At 43.2% G+C, this 20311-nt stretch overlaps 1 protein-coding gene across 1 annotated transcript; it reads right to left on the bottom strand.

The window, feature by feature from the left end:
• Window positions 1–866: 866 nt before the first annotated feature.
• On the bottom strand, window positions 867–19584 carry setd1a (SET domain containing 1A, histone lysine methyltransferase). The gene is given in 23 exon segments (XM_063904087.1): window positions 867–2953; window positions 3319–3456; window positions 3848–3967; window positions 4870–4980; window positions 6453–6634; window positions 6816–7164; window positions 8038–8904; window positions 8906–9339; window positions 9787–9830; window positions 9973–10162; window positions 10251–10290; window positions 10575–10717; window positions 10805–10889; window positions 11444–11611; window positions 12090–13076; window positions 13266–13888; window positions 13891–14927; window positions 15373–15632; window positions 16337–16473; window positions 16996–17266; window positions 17356–17454; window positions 18121–18265; window positions 19571–19584. Coding segments are annotated over 22 exon segments (6597 nt in total). The 5' UTR covers window positions 18259–18265; window positions 19571–19584; the 3' UTR covers window positions 867–2779.
• Window positions 19585–20311: the final 727 nt, after the last annotated feature.

Below are 20311 nucleotides of genomic sequence, written 5' to 3'. Positions count from 1 at the left end.
TGGCCACGGATTTTCAGAATGTACACTTGCTTCTTTTGACTGATAATAACCTCTGTGTTTTGAAAGAATTGCTGACCTTGATGTAACACCATATATTATTAAGGGTTATCTTTTCAAGGCTGTTGCACACCCTCTTTTGGAGGTCATGCTAAGGAAGGCTGGACAAAGGGAGGTTTAATTTACTGGGTTATCTAGTCCTTTTATCACTTTATCAGACTGCTTGGCTCTGCTACAACAAAAGGCTTTTTACCACATCACATTCGCAGTAATGGTCCCTAAAACTATTAAACATGGTACATCCAGTATTAGGTTGAGAATAGGTCGACTGAATTGCTATTTATGGGCCCCTCCAGCCCTTCCCTTGTATGTGTGTATTTCTGTTCAGTTTATTCAAAATGAGCCAAGATCCAGCCAATTATCATAGTTTGGGAACCAAAACAGGTGAAGTGCGTTTCCAAGGAGAAGTTATCTCAGGTCTAGTAAATAGTGATTATCAAAGAATGATGTTGCAATTTATTTATACTCACGTCACCTCCTGCGCTGTGAGCTTCACCAGGTCTTCCTTTCCTATCTTCATCTTGTTGGAAAGATTACAGCACTTCCTTTCGTTTCTCAGAACAGGAAGCAACAAAGTTGCAGGTGCATAGTAGGAAGTAATTTCAACCGAGGTAATGGGACTTAGTAGTTTCCACTATGCAAGCAACTTCCTGTCGAGCACTGCATATAACCCCATAGTGTTTTAAATGTATATGTTACTATAATGTGTCAACACTGGCGGAGCCTGTAGACAGACTAAAATGTTCTCCAACACTGGCTGAACCTTTGTGCTATGAACAGCAGTAGGACACAGTTATTGAAAAACATGGTTTCATTTATTTAAAAAATATTTTAATGCACCATTAATAAAGGGTCCAACGCATTAATACAAGAAATATTGCAAATAATATTAAAATAATCATCAAATTAAAAGGAAAAACAATAAAAAATAAATGAATGGAAGGTATGTACATGTTTCATCCTCATGGAGAGAAGAAAAGGAACAACATATTTACAGCTTGAAATCAGTGTGTTTCTACGAGAAACAAACACTTCTACAATATTTACATGTACTTCTTTGATTTCGTCTTTTTATACTGTAGCAAAGAGGGTTTGTTTGTGATGAAACGCTTTCATTGCAACACAAAATATCTTACACATTTTCCTGTTTGGGAGGGAACAAAATAAAACCAAACTTTAGTTAAAAGTTTAAAATGAAAGTTAAACTTTGGACGGCCATAGCCATGGGAAAAACAGAGACACAACATAAGGGCCATCTACATCCTGCTGTCTGTGGCGTATTGCAAAGCCACGGAGCGTATCTATGTATACCTTCCACCCATCTACACTGCAAACAGATCCTAAGCTGGACACTTGTTAACATTAGGCCGATGCGTTTTCAGGGAGAGATGTTTCTTCGGGCCGAACCACTCAACACTTTCAAATAAAATACATACTAATGTATTCTTGAAAGGCCCTCAAAACAGGGAAAAACACTTTACAATCTAACCATTTCAAGAGACCTGACCAAATCCAATAAATGTGCCTTTTAAAAACATATGTATCACACAGACTGACTAAGTTAAACACTGAACACAGATTTGAACAGGACCTGGCTGAGTTTGGTGGTTTTCAGTGCCTACTTTTGACCTTTGCTTTGATGGAACGCAGATAAACAGATAGAGAGATTATGCAAAAAAACATGGTTCTAGTTCTCGTCACAACACTTGATTAACATTGCTCTAACTTTGGGGGAAAAAAGGAAAAAGAAACACAGGCTAAATCCCTGTTGTGCTGGTCCTTGCAGACAAAAATTCAGGAGCGGAGGAATACAAATAAAACACAATTTAGCTACAACATAACTGACATATATTCACGAGGGTCAAAAACAATATTTGAAAGGTTTTTTCTCTCATCCAGAAGAAAGGTTGTGGCAAATCAGGGGAGCAATGCAGAGTGTAAAAGAAAAATGAGGGTTTCATGAGGCTGGTGAAAGCCACATAGGACAGTGGGTTGGGTACACTGAAGTTCATTTCACTGTAAGATACTTACAGCTAATGCAACTAAATAACAAATGTATTAATAACAGCAATAGCAATATTATTTTATAATACTATGAAATGAAATTTAAAAAAAGCTCCAAAACAATCTTCACACTTGGAAATCTTGCATAACTGAAGACCAAATTGAATGAAGTTTGACATTTTAAAAGTGCGCCAAAAACAAGCACTTTTAAAAACCCTGAATTTGTCAGATATTCCTGTGCGTCTGTGTGCGGATCTGTGCGGATGGGTGCAGGGAGAGATTGGACACGGCAAGAGTGATCCAGGATGTAGATTATGTAAGCTGACGTAGACATAGAATCATTTTCTGTTTTATATTTATTGTCTAAATTCTATCTGATAGTGGCATGGAAATAGAAAGAAAAATGACGCCAGGCTGCACGAAACATCCTGGCTAAAAAATAACAACCAATGGAGTCCCACAAAAGAGCTGCTGAAGCGGAGGCCCCCCAACTAGTATTCTCATGCCAGGTGACACTAACCTCTCACACTGGCTTGTGAAACTGCCAAGTGAATGAAAGTGTGCAGGAAAAGTGCAAATGTGTGTGTCTCTGTTTCCTGGGTAATGCGAGGAGGGGGGGTTCATAGCGTGGCCTTGTTTCGAAGTACACTCTACGAAGGGTAAACCAGGTGGGGTTCCGGGTCTGGGTGTTGCCAGGTGAGGAAGAAAAGCTTATCCACTAGTTCAGTGTCCCGCGGCAGTTCTCCGTTCCACACAGGCAAGGGATCTTGTTTTCCTCCAGCGGGAACTTGTAGTCGTAGGTGATCTCCTCATTGACGGCAATGGCCTGCTTTGAGTAGATCACAATCTTCTTCTGGGACTCTATTGTGATAACCTTGGCGTAGCAGTTTGGCTGGAGGAACAAAGCGAAAAAGGAATAATGAGAACAGTGCCAGAAGTGCATTTCCCAAACATTTGAAATTTGTCATAGTCTGTGAGCTCTGACATACGACATGTTTTTTGCGTCATACATTGGAGAAGGCCCTGGAAATATTCCTAAAGGTGTCAGTTAAAGTTACACATATATATTCTGAAGATTTTTAAACTGTAAATAAAAAGAAAGAAACACAAAATGCTGGCTCTAGAAGAACCCTGCAGCCGTTGCCCTTCTTATCGACACAATCAACTCTGCTGAATAAACAGAATTCAACTTCAACTTCAAAATAATAAGGGGGCTTAATACTGGGGAAAATCGAACTGAAGGTGGTCGAGACTCACAGTGCAGCAGTGGTTGATAAATCTTGCCAGGTTGCCGAGCTTGGTGGCATCAATAATCGTGTCGTGGTCCACTCTGAACAAATAGCTGCTCCCGATGCCCTGCTGTGCATACCGTTTCTCTCGATTGTCAGCCACCATCTGTACACACAAAACATGTTGTTCTTATGATAACACTGAACCAACAGCAGTATCTGAAGAGTTGGGCTGCAACTATTGATTTGTTTCCTTATCAAAGCCAATTTGAAACGAAATAACAAATATCCTAAAGCAGCGTTTAGGTGATTTTTAGAAAAAAAGGACTAATGGTTTATAAAAATAGTTATCATCTGCCATATGACCTATCAATAATCAAATGACACAGTAATGTAATGGTGGAGCTTTCTAAACAGAACACTTAACATTTTGCATATTTAATTCAGTCTGTAGCTGGAATTTCATCACAGCATGAAACTCGATATGGATATCTGGAGGGTTTTCTTTTCCAATTCTCCCTGGTTTAACACAGAATGACACAGACCGGGGGCCATACCTGTCGGATGTTTTGGCCCACGTACTCAATGACCATCTCATCAGCAGCTATGGGCTCCATAGCGAACAGACCCCACTCGTGGATTCTGCTGCGTCCGAAGCGAAGCCTCTTCTTTCGGTACTGCACAAAGACAGAAAAGACTCACTGTAACAAAGATCTTGGTAACAAATATGCAAGCACTCAAATGAACATGTTGAAACTTTTTATTAAAACTCTTGTACATGTAAGAAGTAGATGCTGATTCTGCTTTTAAGTGACTTAGTCTGTAACTGCACTCGTCACAGTTCCAGCGATAAACAGCCTCCACCCTAAAATATGATCATCACCCTCCTTTAGGGGGTTGTTAGTGATGGGTGGGCACTAAGACGGATTTCCTGTTGTGTTCGACACAGGGTTAGCTCTGTGAAATGTTTGGCCTTGGAAGCAGCAGTAACAGGCGGCCTGCGCTGAAGGATTAACGCCTTCCTAGGGAGCAAGTTAATCACCCGTACAGCCATGACTCAAAACTGCACAGCTGGCAACTCCTCTTTGAACGCAGGACCTCTGAAAGGCACCAGCCTAGTCTGTTGGTTTCGAAAAAAAAGCTCTTATGTGTAAGCAAAGTCATTAAACTACACTAGGGGGGCTGTTTGTTTTAACGTGGCAGGCATGGCAGTTTTTAAATCTGTGCTATACTGTGCAACGGGCTAAAAAGTTCCTTTTGCTGCACTAAAGAGGCATCACGCACTGCTGATTAAACATGAACTTTGTCAAGGCAGATAACTGTTTGGTGAAAAAAAAAAAGCTTCACCAATGGCAATTACCTTTGAAGAGGTGTGTTCTTTCCTACTGCCCTGAACTTTAAGGAATTACTTCCACCAAGGACATTATAAGTATTTTTTATCTTATTTTAAGAATAATTAAATTGACACAATATTAGATAATTGTATTGTGACATTTTAATGCTGTCTGTAAAGAAATGTGAACCCTCTGGGCTACAATGTGAATCTGGTTGCACAACATGAGATAACGGTTGTCTGTACCTTAAGCTGGTTGAGTTTGAGCAGGTCAGAGTCCATGACTGCCGTGGTGCCGATGACAGTGAGGAGACGGCGCTGCTCTGAGCGTCTCTCTGAAAGCACTCGGTTTGCTCCCTGGCAGAAAAACAGATGGCAAAGAAAATTAAAATAGCAAATCTGGCACAATCACACATCACGTGACCTTGACCAAGAGTAGAATGACCCGTAATTTGAACTTTGACAAATATGTGTTCATGTAGGTGAAGTTTATTTGGAATCAGTCACTGTGCATGCACATATAACTGATTAAAGGCTAAGAGGAAGCACGACAGATGACTCAAGTTTTCTACAGAGTGCTCGACTACATTAAGACACAACCCTTTCCTCACCAAAAACAGCTCTACTGTATATATCACACAATCCAACAAATACTACTTGTGAATTCTGAAGGCTTTGAAACAATGATTACAAGTTGTTTTGAATGGATCCTTAATGATTAAAATCTCAAACAAAGGAGTTTTACTTTTGTAGATGTTGAAAATCCTTTTCATATCATACAGTCCTAACTCACTGAGCTTTGAAAATATTTCCTCTACAGTCAGACCTCAAGGTACAAATAAAACAGATCCCTGTGTACCTGAGTCAGGTGCTGATTTAATCCTGACATCACGTGCTGACTGATGTGGTGTCTACATCTCATTTGAGGCAACATAAAATCTCCATGGTGCCAGTGAGGCACGGCACAAAGCCAGAACGGAAACCCGTTACTGAAAACAAACGTTGCATAGGAACACAAAACAACCATACGAGTTTTCCCTACAAATGCCAAATATGTCAGCAGCTGTGAAGATGTGGCGGCACAAATCTCAATCCCATTACACATTTGGTGAGCAGCGACATAAATGTTTTGCCAACTGAAGCTTTTCAGGATGTGAGGTTTGGTTTTGGGGAACATTTGGGACATCTGTCATCTATCTGTCTCGCAGAATGCTCCTCCAAATGTGTCACAAATCATTTTCAATACAAACAAATAAAAGAACTACTCAGGAACTGTGTAATAACACTTCTTCGGCAGCAGAAAAGGGAGTGTTCAAATGTTGCTATTGCCATTTTGTCTTATTTTCCAAAATAGCTCGGTGCCGAGCAGCTGTTTGGAAAACCTGTATCACTTTTCCACAGATCTCAACAATTTGATCTGTACTGGAAACTAATATTTTTCCATGATTTCAATGTTTTCCTATCCTCTGTTAAATCACTTAAGAAGAGGATAGAATGTTCTTAAACAGAGGGAGAACAGATCCATTGAGCCTAGTTGATTATACACTCTTCTAAGAACAACCTGTTTTCACCAGCCAAAACCTGTTTTAGCGGTGCAGGACATTTGGAAACCAGAATAAGTTTTTTCTCCCTTGCCTTAAGGGTTTCATTAACCACACAACCAAAGAGGCAAACCTTCTTGAAAGGAGTTGGCAATATCATTGAAGAAAAAACGATTTGAGTTCCTCACTTATAAACTGATTCTTCTGAAAAGGAAAATAAAAATGATGGTCACTAGAACTAAAGAGACAAAGGGATTTCAGAGTGAAAGGACTTAGGAGCATGCTTACCGAGAGGTCGACATTCTCCACCTCCCGGATGACCTGCTCTGGCAGGTCCAAGTCCAGATAGACGTCCTTCTCCTTGCGGCTGATGGCGTAGTAGCCCTCACTTCTGGCAGAACCGGTCACATGCTGACGCAGCTGTCCACCTGGGTTCTTCTTCTTACGTCGAGGGTTCGGCAAATTGGTTAGTGAAGCTCGAAGGTCAAGGACAATAGCAGACCACACAGTAAAATGGAAACATAAGACATTTGATCTATTTAAATAGATCATAAAGTTGTTTGTTAAAATCAGCTTTAAATTGGTAACTGGGGTTCATTTCAACACCAATCACACGTACTTAATGCAGAAGTAAACCATAGAAAAGGATATTAGTGTGATTGACCCAGTGAGTATCGTTGAGCCAGTCAGAGCTGTGGTTGTCCTGTAACAGCTTCTCATAAGTCTTCTTCAGCAAACTCAAGTCCTCGCCGTCAAGACCCGAGTTCCAGATATCATACAGGATGGTCATCTGCTCAAACTCACTGCGGTTATCATACTTAATTGCTGTTGGCTCGGATGCAGGGACGGGTTTTGGCCAGCGCTGGGACGATGTTACCCCTGCTTCCTGCAGAAATAGACGCTCACTCTTCCGAACGTCTTCAACAATCTCGTCCTCTGTGTCCGAGCTGGAAAGCTCCCCAGACTCAAGCTCCTCCACATCGACTTCTTCTTCTGAGTCCTGCACAGGTGAAGATGTTATGATTATTATTGTGTTTTTGACTCATGATAACAAGAAGAGCAATACTAATACCAATGAACTGTAACCACATTGATCACAAGAGAAATCTGTTTGAGTCAGATGATGGAAGATTTATTCCATCCTATATCTTAGTGTTAAAGTAATTATTTTAAAAAGCATGTCTGGTTCCAGCCAGAAGCAAATGGCCAAATAAGTCAGTCAACCATGTGTGCTGTAGGCCGAGATACTTGCTGAAACCAGTACGTTGGAACACATGTTCACTAAACTGTAGTTTGCTAGGGAGGAACAGGGCCACATTCCGGTTGCTTGCCAAATAGTGAGCCCACATTTATCTGTACTGCCAAACCTTTTAATGGCTACTTAGTGAGATGCCAAGAAACATCAAGATGGATGGGGGGGAGAATCAAGTCAGTGAACAACAGACACCAAGCATGTTGGCTGATGAAGAAGACGAAGTAAGCTAGCTAGCCAGTATAAGGCTTAGTCATCTTGCCAAATAGTGAGCCTGTGTTGATGTATGAAAACGTTATAACTGGTTTATGAATGGTTCTTAATGATTAATAAAGTGTTTACAACCTAATTAATAACCTAATTATAAACCCTTTATGAATCCTTTATAAGGGTAGTAGGTTGTTGTAAAGTGGTAGCATTATATTTGAATTAAGCTGCTAGATTGTTTTTCGAGTGACCCAGGAAGGAAAAAAAAGATGTGTCATGAACAAACTTTGATCAACAACTGAGTCACTCTTCTTTGGTCTCACAAACATTGTGACGGGTTGTAATCCACGACAGGTTGTTTACTGTTAAGACATCAGCAAACATTTACAGGAACAAAGCAGACGTGGCACGCACCTCTGGTTTCCGCTTCCTCTGTTTCTTGCTTCCTGGCTGCTCCTTCTGTTTTTGTGTGTGCTGAAGCTCAAGGTTTTCTTTGTCTTTCCTTCTCCACTTTTTGCTCATATCCTTTTCAAGTTCGGGACTTTTCCCAACTACGGCTTTCTTCTTTGACGATGGAGGTCGAGATGCAGCCTGGCCGGCGTCATCAGACTCACAAAGCACCCCCATTGTAGATAACAATTCCCCTTTATCTCCTCTGGATGGAAGGGCTTCTCCAATGACCTCCTCTGGCGCTTCAAGCACCCCAGAAATAGTGTTAAGGTCTGCTGGAAGCAAGACTGAGGAGTCTTTGGAGGAAGTCCTTTTGGTACCGGATGGTACTGTGAGAACAGGAGGTTTGCAGTAGTTGTGTTCCGTAAGGACCAGTATACCCCCTTGGCTCATTACCAGGGCCAGGGACTCTGAGGAGAAGAGATCGCCTTCCATCTTCTGCTCTTCTGCCTCATCAGATGTCTCTGTCTCCTCTGAGTCCCCAGTGTCAGGGTCCATTTTCAAAGCAACATCGGCCAACACAGACAAGTCAGTGGTTGAAGCTGAGGCAAGCTGCAGGAGGCTTGATGCCCCCAGATGCTCTCTGAATCTCAGCCTCTGCTCACTTTCTTCCTCCTCCTCGTCTTCCTCTCTGAGGGAGTGACTGGATGACGCAGACACACTGGCCGTCCGAGGCCTGCCTCTGGACCGTTTGTTGGCTGGATGTGGAGGAGGGGCCTCCTCGAAGGCCATCCTGCACAGAGAGGCGTGGTCCAGCGGCAGGTTCTGCACCGTGCGGCACACCATAACAGGAGGGACGGGAGATTTGGGGGACTCTTTCCCTGCACCCCGTTTTGCCAGCGGATTTGATCAGGGGGGTCTGAGGAGAAGCAGGAGGTCCCTTTTTGCATTCATCAAAATCTTGGTATCCAGACGGGGGCACAATGAGGGCATTGCCTTCCCCTGGTTTGGAGGCGAAGGGAAGGAGTTGGATGCCCTTGGAGGGGCGAGCCGTGGGTGATGGAGAAGCGGTGACGGGAGAGTCTGGGTGCCTCCCAGGGGAGAAAAAGGGAGATTCACCTGCCAGCTGTGAGGGAGATGGAGATGCGGGTACAGTCGGCAGCTGCATCTTGCTGTCGTTCTCGCCTGTGGAGAACGAGACAGTCTTCCTGCGTTTCTTGAGAGGGGGCACAAGAACAATAGGGGACGAAGGCCTGGGGTACGGGGGCGATGGAGGACGCTTGCTTGGTGCTGTTTTTGTATCTGCCTTGCTGTCCTTGGCTTCACCTGCGGGAAAAAGTGAGTTTTGAGAGACCGATCCAAACTTTACACAGTGCAGTTAAACGTTCCAATTGATTCACTACAACTTTGAGAGCAATAACAAGGAGTAAAAGGCACAATTAGTAGGATTTATTAAAAACAATGTTTAGACTCCGATGAATCCAGTCTCAATGTATGACCTAGTAGAAGTGTGCTGCAGGGTCACTTGCAGAGACACTGCCCTTAGCCTTTCTCTCTTATTTATTTTTATTATGATGTGTTCAGCAGGTTTCTAAGATTAAACCTCCATAAAAAATGTAGGGTGCCAGATAGGGTGGGGGAAATTTCCTACTTGTGTTTTGTGGTTATAAACACAAAAGCAAACAATTCTACTCATTGTGCCTTTGGTGGCGATAGCTGCTGTTTGCGTTGGATAATGTGATATGTTTAATGACATGAGGACTTTTGACTAACCTGTTTTGACTTCTGCCTTCGAGAAAGAGCCTGCATTATTTTCCCTGAAGAAAAAAGAAGAAATACATTTGAAGCCGGTGATATTGACGATGAAAATTACATTAAGTTGAACAAAATAGACAAAATGTATTTCTGGAATTGATAGACATTAAACATGGAATAAAAACAACATTTCAAACTCCATACCTGCCATCTTTCTCATTTGTGCTGTCCATGGTCGACTCATCCATGGAGTCTGGCCCTTCACTCTCAGCCCTCTCTCCTTCCTCTTCATCCTCATCTTCAGAGGAAGAGGAAGATGTAGATCCTGAAGACGAAGAGCCGTCAGAGGACGAGGAGAGGCTCTCATCATCACTATCAGCGCTAAGGGCGTCATCTAAAGAAAGAAGAGGATATTTTGGATTATTACTACCTAAACTGGAAGTAAACAGAAGTAAATGTATTGTGATAAGAATGTGATTTACCATCAGAGGCCTTTTCACTTCCCTCCTCCTCTTCATCCTCCTGCACATAAAAAGGATTATAGTTACAAACTAATATATCAAATAGAGATCACAGTGAAATGCTGCCATCTAGAGTCAGAACACAACTCTGATCAAACCTGAGAACACAACACACATTTAAATCAAACCAGTTGCATAAAAATCATATTTTCTTGCTCAGCCTGGTACTTTAGTGAATACATCTGATATAAACAGGTTTCCAAAAGTCTCATTTACGCATACCTTAGGTTTGTTTATGTGCTCTTGTTTTTTTGCTTGCTTACAAACGAAGATAACAACCCAAACCTTTTCAGTGGAGGAGTCGTCAGATGTTTCCTCTCCCTCACTGCCAAGTTCCCAAGGTTTACGATTCCTTGGCTTCTTTTTCCTCCTCTTGTTGTCTCTTTCAGCTCCATGTCTGCTGGCCTCTGGCATTCTCCCCTCACGAGCTGGAAGGAAAACATCCGTTTGATAGTTAAATGCAGCAGTTCTATTAAATCAATCCCTTCTTTAATTGGATAAAGAGCTCAACAAACCTTCGTCATCCTCGTCTGGTGGGGTCGAGGGTCGGGGCCTCTTCATGTCTCCCTCTTGAAGCTCCTGGGGTTCTTTCCTCTTTACCTAAACAAGTGGAAAAACAATATTTGTTATAGCAATGACACACAGCCACTGATGGACTTTAACATCAACATAAAGCATTTCTCAATGAAGTTTCACTTGACAAAAATCAACATTTCTATGTTTAAACAAGACAAATTATAACGGGCTCCTCGTGGTAAGTAACATTAAAAGCATCTACTGTACATCTGGGACCAGCATTGTCAGGGAATATCAAAACTAAGAACGGTTAACAGGGATGGTGATTTCTTTGTAAATGTAAAATTGACACTTGGAAGTTATGTTATCAGGGGTAGATTAGGTTGATCACTTGTTTGAAAAATGGATTCGACAGAAATGTAACATTTAGTGTATTATTAAAAATGCTATTTGAATCTTGCATCGACCAGAAAAGTTCTTAAAGGTTTCTTAAAAATAAGTATTTGACCCAAAAGTAAAGAATTGACTCGAATATAAGGGAGCGATCAGGGTGTATGTGTGTGTTTTCATTTATCTAAATCACAGTGTGAGCTGTTGAACATTACGACACAATCACATTTCTGCCAAAGTGCTTTTACCTTGAAGGAAGGAAGTCGCACTGCTCCTCGGAGAGACAAACCCTCCATGCCGCCGCTCTTCGCCCAGTCCACAAGAGACGTGAGAGGCTCCCGAGGACGGTTGATCTTTTCCTCTTTCTTCTCATCGTCCCGTAATGCAGACACCCCTCTAACCATTGTCTGGAAAGGCTAGAAGAGGAAATATATACATTAACAATTTTGTATTTATTTCCGTTTTTCAATTCAAAATACAACTCTGCTGCCTGATCCATGTGGTCGGTGGCATCATCTTGCTACAGAAAATAAAGGAGGCAATTCAAACTGCCATCGGGTGGTAAAAGCAGGGGCAGTTTTGGAAGGCACCCAGTGGATAATCAGCAAGGTTTTAATACTTTTAAATAGTGAAAAAAATGTGCATTTCGAAGTCTCAAGTAAATAATTCATCAATTACACTTAAAAATATTTAAAAGTATTCAATATGCAGAATGGCTTGTTCAGAATCAAATAAACTGGACTTTAGTAATACATTAATGTGTTTAAAGGTGGATCCAATTTGATTTACTGCTCAGGAGTTCATCTATCGGGTTTTTAACTGAAACATTTAGAAAGTTATATACACACACAAACAAGCTGTAAGATGTAACAGCACATCAGCACTCTCCCTCACCTTGGCCTTGGTCTCTTTCCTCTCCCACCACTCGTCAAAAGTCGCAAAGGCAACATTCTCCACCATTTTGCGGTTCAGGTCCCTCTGCATGATGTTTTTCATTTCCTGGATCAGAGTGCCCAGGACCATCTGCACCGTGGCTTCATGCGGATTGTCAGGCAACAGAGACATCTCCTCCCCATCTGGAGCCCTGTATTCGTCTCCCTCCCCGGGCAGCATGGTGCCATAGCCCGGTGGGGGCATGTAAGAGGCGTAGTGGGGGGGCAAGACGTGCTGCGGCCAACCAGTATGGGGAGGCGGGATGCCATGGTGTGGAGGGGGTGCTATCTGGGTGCTGTGGGGGTCAGGGTAGGCGTAGGGCATGTGGGGGGGCATGTAGCGGTGGTCCTGGTCATAATGAGCGCCTGCTCCACTCCCCTCTTGGTCCATATAGGGGTGGTGTGTGTGGGGCGGCGGCATAGAGTGGAGATGGTAGGACGAGTAGTCAGCGGTGGCGGCCTCGCCGGGGCCCGGGGTCCCGTTGGAGGACGACACGCGCAGCTGGTGAAGGCGGCTCAGCATGTGGGTCTGCATTTGGAAAGACATTGGAGCGCCCCCGCTGTACTGGTTCATCAGCTCCATGGACGAGGCATAGTCATACATGTGATGGGGCATGGGAGGATACTCAGGGTGCAGCTCCATGTGGGGCAGGGGAGGGATCCCGGGCGGAGGTGGAGGTTGGAGGGAGTAACCAGGAGGAGGTGGTGGAGGCAGATGTGGAGGGTAGGAAGGTATGGGAGGGTGCATGGAGGTGCCAAAGTGCTGTGCAGAGTCCGGTTGGGGTGAAGATGAGTGGTCCGCTTTTTGTGAAGGCATGGCAGCCTGGGAGGAACAGGGGGAGGAACCTGAGGTGAGCGAGGCCTGATGAGAGGTCACTGTTGTTATGGTAGTCACCTCCTCTTCCTCGTCTGAGATCTCCATGTCTTCTCCTGAGGAGTGAGGGGAGGACTACAAGAAACAGAGGTTAGAGTGTTAGTATACACCATACATATGTAATACACACATACGCTAGGGGTGCGCCACCACTGCAGAAAAATAATAATTCCCCTGATGCTAACAAAGTGGCAAAAAAAGGGATTGTGCAACCTTTAATGGTCAGAACTCCGCCTTAAAGCTTTATTCTGCTACTGATCTCACCTGACTCTGTCCGTTGTAAGGGGGGGTGTGTGCTCCTGTCCTGCTGCGTGTATCAGCAGATCCAGTGTGTGAAGATTCCTCCTGCAAAGCTCCAGCCACAGTGAGGCCGACCTGTGGCTGAGTTTCTGGGGGGATGCGAGAGGAGTAGGAGGAAGAGGATGGTATGGCTGCTGTAAGTAAACTGGGACTCTTCCTACCGTCTCCCCCCTTTCCCCGTTTCCTCCCTCTGTCTCTTTCCCCTTTCTTCCTGTGGTCCTTCTCCCCATTGTCTCCAACCAGGTTACCACTGGTGTGCTCCCCTGTCCCATCACCTCTTCGATCGCCTCCGTCCCCACGTACAGCCCTCTGCTTCTCCTCCTTCCTATCCTCTTCCTCCTCCTCGTCGGAGGCAAGGAAAGAAAACTTAGCCTTTTGTTCTTTGAGGAGCATCTCAATACGAGAGTCCAGGCTGCTGCTGTGGTAGACGAACGGTAAACTCTCATTGGTGGAATCTGGCTCTGGAGAGGAGGAGTCACGCTGAGGTGGGGAGCTGGAGGAAGAGGGAAGATGGTGGGGAAGGGAGGTAGAGGATGGGGAGGTGGAGGAAGAAGCAATGGGACGTTGGGGCGAGGAGGTAGGGGGGGGGGCGTTTTTGGGGGTGCTGGTGGCGTGCTGGGACGGCGCTTTGGCTTTGTCCACTGCTCCTCCCGGGCCGGACTGTCCTGGTTGAAGTCCAGCGTTCCCAGGGTCTCAGCTACAGCCGCTGCTATGACTGAGGCTGGCGGGAGGGGGGGCGGCGGCGGAGGAGGCAGTGGGGGAAGAGCACTGTGGTGACCAGTGTGGTAGTCTTTGTCAGCACCACCCGACGGCAGGGAGCCCCTTTCTGCAAGGCTTGTGCCTGCAAGACGGGTGGAAGAGTCCAATCCCTGAGGAGGGGCTTGAGCGGGCTCTTTGGACGTGGGGTATGCAGTGTAAGAGCAAGGGGGGGGAGACATGCTGTTAGAGGAAGAACGGTAGGAGTTGGAATTGTATCTGGGGTCAGAGCTGTTGGAGTAGTCACTGTCTCTGTCCCTGTCTCTGTCTCGATCTCTGTCCCGGTCATGGCTGCTCCTCCTGCGGCTGCTGCTGCCGTGGTGATTGTGAGAATGGTGGTGGTTGCGGTGTCTCTGGTGGCCGTGGTCACCAGACCGGGAGCCCAGGCTATCTCGCCGGTACGCCCTGTCCTCCCTGCGCTCTGAGTGGTGATGGGAGTGATGGGAATGGTACTTTGTGGAAGAGTTTGTGTCTTGCTGCTGGTAGGACGACCTTCTGGAGCCGATCCCCGCCGGCCCGTAACGCCCCCCTGAGTCTCTGTCACGGTCCCTGTCTGCCATTGGGGGCTGATCAAATTGGGCGGCAAGAGGTGGAGGAGGCATTGAGGAGTGGTGCGCCATGTGTGGCCCAGGCCCTGCAACATTGGGGTATGGGGGGTAGCATGGGGGCTCGTTGGGACGGTATGATGTGTTCGGGGGGTATATAGGGCGACCTCGGTGAAACACTGAAGGTTCCTGTGCATCCTCTGAAAAACGAGATGCTTTGTATCCTCCAACAGTAGAGGAGACTGCAGAAGACGAGGAGGAAGAAGGGAGCATGTCCTGGGGAGGGTAGCCACTGCCTAAAGTGCCAGTGCTGTAGCCAGTATTCCTGCATGACACAAAGGAAGTTCTTTTCAATTATTGTTTAAAACAACCATGCAGACAATCACTTCAATTAATCATGCTGTATTGGCAAGTAACAAAACCAAGTTATATTGAGATTACGAAAAAAAAAGGTTTAATAAACACTTGCCCTGCTTGCACGTGCACGTGAAAGACTGTGGTTGTTTTTATTGTTTTATTGATGTTATAATTTTAACTGCCACGCTAAATCTCACGACCTCTAACAACAATGCCAGTTGAACAGAAGATCAAAAGAATCCATATCCATACTTATTGTTAATAAAGCCATTTATTAATTAAGTTAATCCAACAGAGAATCTATAAAGTACACAATGGAATCTTCTATGTAGAGCCTGAATAATAACAGCCGCACCAAAGCAATGGGACAGTTTTAACGCAACACTCTCTTTGGGCAAGTAGCATCGACTAACCTTCCGCCAGTGTAGCCCGAGTCTTGTGAGAAAGGAGTCCCAGATCTGGAGCTGTACGGTGTCCCTCCTCCAGCACCCTGAGATGAAGCAGTGGAGCCTGGTGTGAAGGGGCCTGATATGGAAGAGGGGGGCGTGTCCAGACGCTGATCACTGTAACCAGCATCCCCAGAGGAAGGGTCGGCACTTCCTGATGTTAGGGCCTGGACCCCTGCTGCCAAAACTGCAAGATCACTGGAAAGCCTCCGCCTGACTTCCGATGACTGCTCAAAACAAGCATAAGGATTCAAATGTAAGTTTCCTTGAAATCCATTATCTATATAAACCTCAGCAGATCATTAGGGAGGTGAAGGCGGGCTTTATCAAAGGGTTAGAACATTCATTCACTACATTTTCATGGCACATTTTCAACATTGTTTGACATGAAAATGCTGCGATGTTGAGTGACAGTTCATTGCATGTTATACTGATGTTTCTGCACAGCTTTCTGTAAAGATAAAGCTTCACCAAAACAATAATAATGAAAGTATTGGTAGAATTAACCCATTTGTTAATCCATTTGTGGCTACATAGGATTTTTTCTGTCTTGTGTGACCTGAAACACATCTCCATAACCTGAGAGTTGTGAAGTCCAAAAGGTCAAATGTATTGAAAAAAGAAAGATGCAAGCCTTTCTAAAACAAAAAACATGTTTTTATCTAATGAAACATTTGCTTAAATCCATATTTATTGGTATTTTGGCTGTAAAAAAACACATTCTTTTTATTTTGTCAAAGAAATGATCTAGCAGCAATCAAACAGCACCATCCATCTTCTCCGTCAGGGTCGCGGAGGTAACAGCTCCAATCAAAACAGCACCATATATTACAATTAAAGGCTTCATTTGATTCAATATAAGCTTTACAGAATAGGAAAATAACATTTTCAAAAGCCCTAAAGTGAAGTGAAAACGATGCTATGATAATACCGTGTCAGGCTGTGGCTGCGGCTGTGCTGGGGCCGGAGGCTGGAGCCTATCAGTCAAAGCCTTGCCTCCCAGGGGCACAGTCTGAGGAGTGTAGGACCCGTTTACCATCAGGTCATAATACTTCTGCCTCTGCTGGCCTGTGGAAACAAACAAAAGCCATAAAAAAATAATTACAGACCATAAAATCACAACAAACATAACCCATATCCACTGTCTCCACCCAGGAACAGCTAATGTCTGTTTTTTCTATAATTAACAGGACATATAGCATAAAAAGTTTGTTAGTTTGGACATAAGGTGCAGATATGGGAATTGCAAAAGCATTTTCCTCATAAGCCCAATCTTTAACGATATAAAAACCTGGCACATATCTCATGATCTTTTTATCTTTATGTTTTTCTATGTAAAACCATGTCTATATAGAGCCTACTACAAATTAAAAAATGACCTAGCCTTTTCAATTATAAAACAGTTGAGCTGTGTGGCTCAAGGCGCATCATCATTTGTGTTAAAAACTATGCGTGTACATCTCTTTTTGACAAATAAATGCATAACATGTTTGTACTGGCAATTTATTTCTCACTCCACAAAAAATGCTATAGTATGATTGATCACTAGGACAACTTTGTAGATGCCTGAGATAAGGTGTTTGAACGTACCTTTTATATCCAGTTGAGCATGAATGATGTTACCCATGACAGAAGTGTTGTGCAAATGCTTGACTGTGTCCTTAGCTCCTCTGGTGCTGGTAAACAGCACCCTGGCCAGGCCCAAGTGTTTCCTGGTCTTGGGGTGAAACAGGATCTCCATCTCCTCCACCTCACCAAACTTTGCACACATTTCTGCCAAAAAGGGCTCCTTGATGTTGTCATTCAGTCTAGCAAAGGTCACCTCCTTGAGGGGTATGGGACCCACATAAAACTCATCAAGCTGTGAAGAAAATCAAATACAATAATTGGTCAACATATTAAGCCTCAGATGAAGTATGTGTTAAGTTAGTGCTCAGAAGCTATCCTCACCTTAAACTTTGGCACTGGCAGGGACATTTCTGTATACCTGGACCATAGTCTCCGGGGTCTAGGGTCCCGCAGTTCACCCACAGGAGGAAATCCAGAGTCCTGAAATTCCAGTAGTAACAAAACTTGACAACACATACTGTATACCTCATACAGAAATTAGAATAAATCCTCTTATAAGCAGTTTCGGATGACCCTCACCGTTCACAGTTAGCTTTAAGGCAAATGTTGATGTTTTTTAAATTGCACCCTACTGCTTTTAATCACACAAACAGTTAACCTTTTTACATTTCAGGTATTGTGTACATTTGTCTTTTGCAAGGTACTGATCCTTTCTATTGTTTATATTTGGTTTTCCTGCAAAGTATATCTTGGCACTATTTCACACTTTATATTGTAACTGCCGCACACCAATTCCTCTTGTCAAAATACTTTATTGTCTACTTTTGTTTTGTGCAAAATGCATAAGTGTGTCATTTAGTCTGACAGGATCAAATCTGGACAGGATAATTATAAAACACATATGAATGTTATCACAAAAGAAGCTACTAAATGAAGCACCAGGTATTTGATGGTGAAAACTGAATCAAGGTGCAGAACAGATAGATAAAAATATGCTTTGCTGTGTGCTGACGTAGCAAGCCGGTTTCATAATTCTCCTTGAGGAAAGTCATTTTCATATAAAGTTGTATCCATCATCAATGATACAGGTTGTAGTTGAATTAAAGAAACACATTATGTATTAAAACAGAAAGCAAATCAACTCACTGGCACACTAAAATGCACTCCATCATATCTGTAGATTTTCTGTGCAACTCGACGAATGGCTGGATCCTGGACAAGTTTGTAGCTCTTCCACTGCAAACTGACAGCTTTTTGAGAATCTGCCCCACCGTCTGGATCCATCCTACAACTGAAGTGTCAAATAGAAAGCCATGAATGCTACTGTATGGGGACGTACACATTTATATGTTCCCAGGGTTCCATGTTCAGCTCAATACCCTGTGAACATTTAGGAGACCTTTCAAAGCTCTTCTGTTCTCATGTATGCTTTTCTTCCCTAGGTCAAATGTTCAATGGATGACTCCCTTGGTCAATATATTGAAATCGAACACCTATAGCCTACTGATGTTATGCTTCTCAATACGCCCTCAAATGTGTTCTTGATTTCAAACATTGGTATCTCCTTAGTAGCAGAATGGATTTGTGCCATTTCAACTGCATTTAAACCCTCTATCTTTATTCGTGCTTTAGCCATTCGAAATGTATATAAAAGCCTTAGCAATTTTTTTTTTTAAAAGCCCACAGAGAGATGTGCTGATGAGAAATACTGCAGTAATTACAGACAGTATATTTGGTTGCTGGCAGAGGCTAACGTTACACTGTATGGTACTGTAACAGAACGGTGAGCTGCGTCACATCAGTTAGACACATGTTAACTTTTATAACTATTGTCTGTTACAAAAAATAATCAACAAAAAATAATAATTAAGAAAGACAGTCATATGCACATTTTAGGTCTGAACTAAGATGCTGCGTGCTGTCAAAACAATGCCGAGCGTTACGTCACTGACCAGTTAGTTCAGTTAGCAACACGCTAGTTGCAACAACTAAATTCAAATAAATCCTTTTTTCAGACGTCAAAACAGACTTCACGTAAACGCAATATAAACCGGGTGCCTCACTATTCTGCAGGAGCAACATAACTGTTAGCTCTTATGTTATATAGCGTTTACAAATGTTAAAATTACGCTATAGCTAGTGCAAGTTACCGCTACCGTTGGCTAATGCTAACTAGCTAGAACATCAAGTTAGGAGTCAACTCTGATAATGTTGCCCTTCTGACCACTTCGGTAACATTTTTTCAGTAACATGCACGTTAAGCACCTCCTTTAGAACCTCTACGGACTTGTTTTGACTCCTAAATTCAGACCCCACCTCTTCAAGACCTACTGCCCGCTCATCCGAAAGTAGCAACCCGCCGCTACAGTGTAGGCAGCTTCATCCAGGCCCGGGAGACGAACAAGAAAAACACTGAAAGCCTAACAGAAAGAGGACATCTCCGATCCGGCGCTTAAGCAAATCTGACGGGCTAAAACACCGCCGCTATCATTCCGGTAGCTAGTCCAGACATCAACAATCCTCTCAGAGCGGCAAAAACATTGTTTTCGCTTTAAAATCCCGATATTGTTGAGAGAGCGGCCATCGCGTAACCAACCTGAAAGCCTCGCCTGTTCTCCATCAGTGTTTGCGAATGCAGCCCACGATTCCTGACCAGCACTTTCTTCAAAGTAAAACAAATAAACGAAAGCCAATACAATGACATATTATGTCTATATAATTAAATATTAAAATACATTTAATATTAATAGACAACTGCATTTTTAATAGTCACGTTTTTGCACTTTAAAGATATATATTTGAATCTGCTAATGCAAAACCAAAACCGGGGAAGTTATCACAGCGCTCTCTATTGGCACAACTCGGCTAACGCAGACTATTAATATAATGAATGACATTTCTCAATCAATTGTGCAGTTATTATATTGAATGTGTCGTATTATGGTATTTCCAGCAAAATAAACAGAAAGCCAAATTATATTTTGGGATGAAAAATACAACCTCAACAATGATCAAAGCCCTAAAACACTAAAATGCAAATATTCTGTTGAGTAATGGAATATTGATTGAACAAATGTTAAATATCAAAACAGGGTGATAAACACCTCAGAACTCAGTTTATTTTCTATACAATGCTTGATCTAAGGAACCACCTAACTTTTGCCAGAATTTGTATACAATTAAAGCGTTCCATGAAAGGTTTTCCTATATATTAAGGTATACATTTTTTAATGATTTTTCTTCTACTCCACTTCATCTCAGGAAACGATGGTACTGTTTACTTCACTGCATTTATGACAACATTAGTTACTAGTTACTTAATGTATTTAAGGTTGCA

Source organism: Eleginops maclovinus, chromosome 16 (genome assembly GCF_036324505.1).
Source record: "Eleginops maclovinus isolate JMC-PN-2008 ecotype Puerto Natales chromosome 16, JC_Emac_rtc_rv5, whole genome shotgun sequence".
NCBI lineage: Eukaryota > Metazoa > Chordata > Actinopteri > Perciformes > Eleginopidae > Eleginops > Eleginops maclovinus.
The sequence above is the reverse complement of the archived record's forward strand: the minus strand, read 5'-3'. Positions and strand labels throughout refer to the sequence as shown.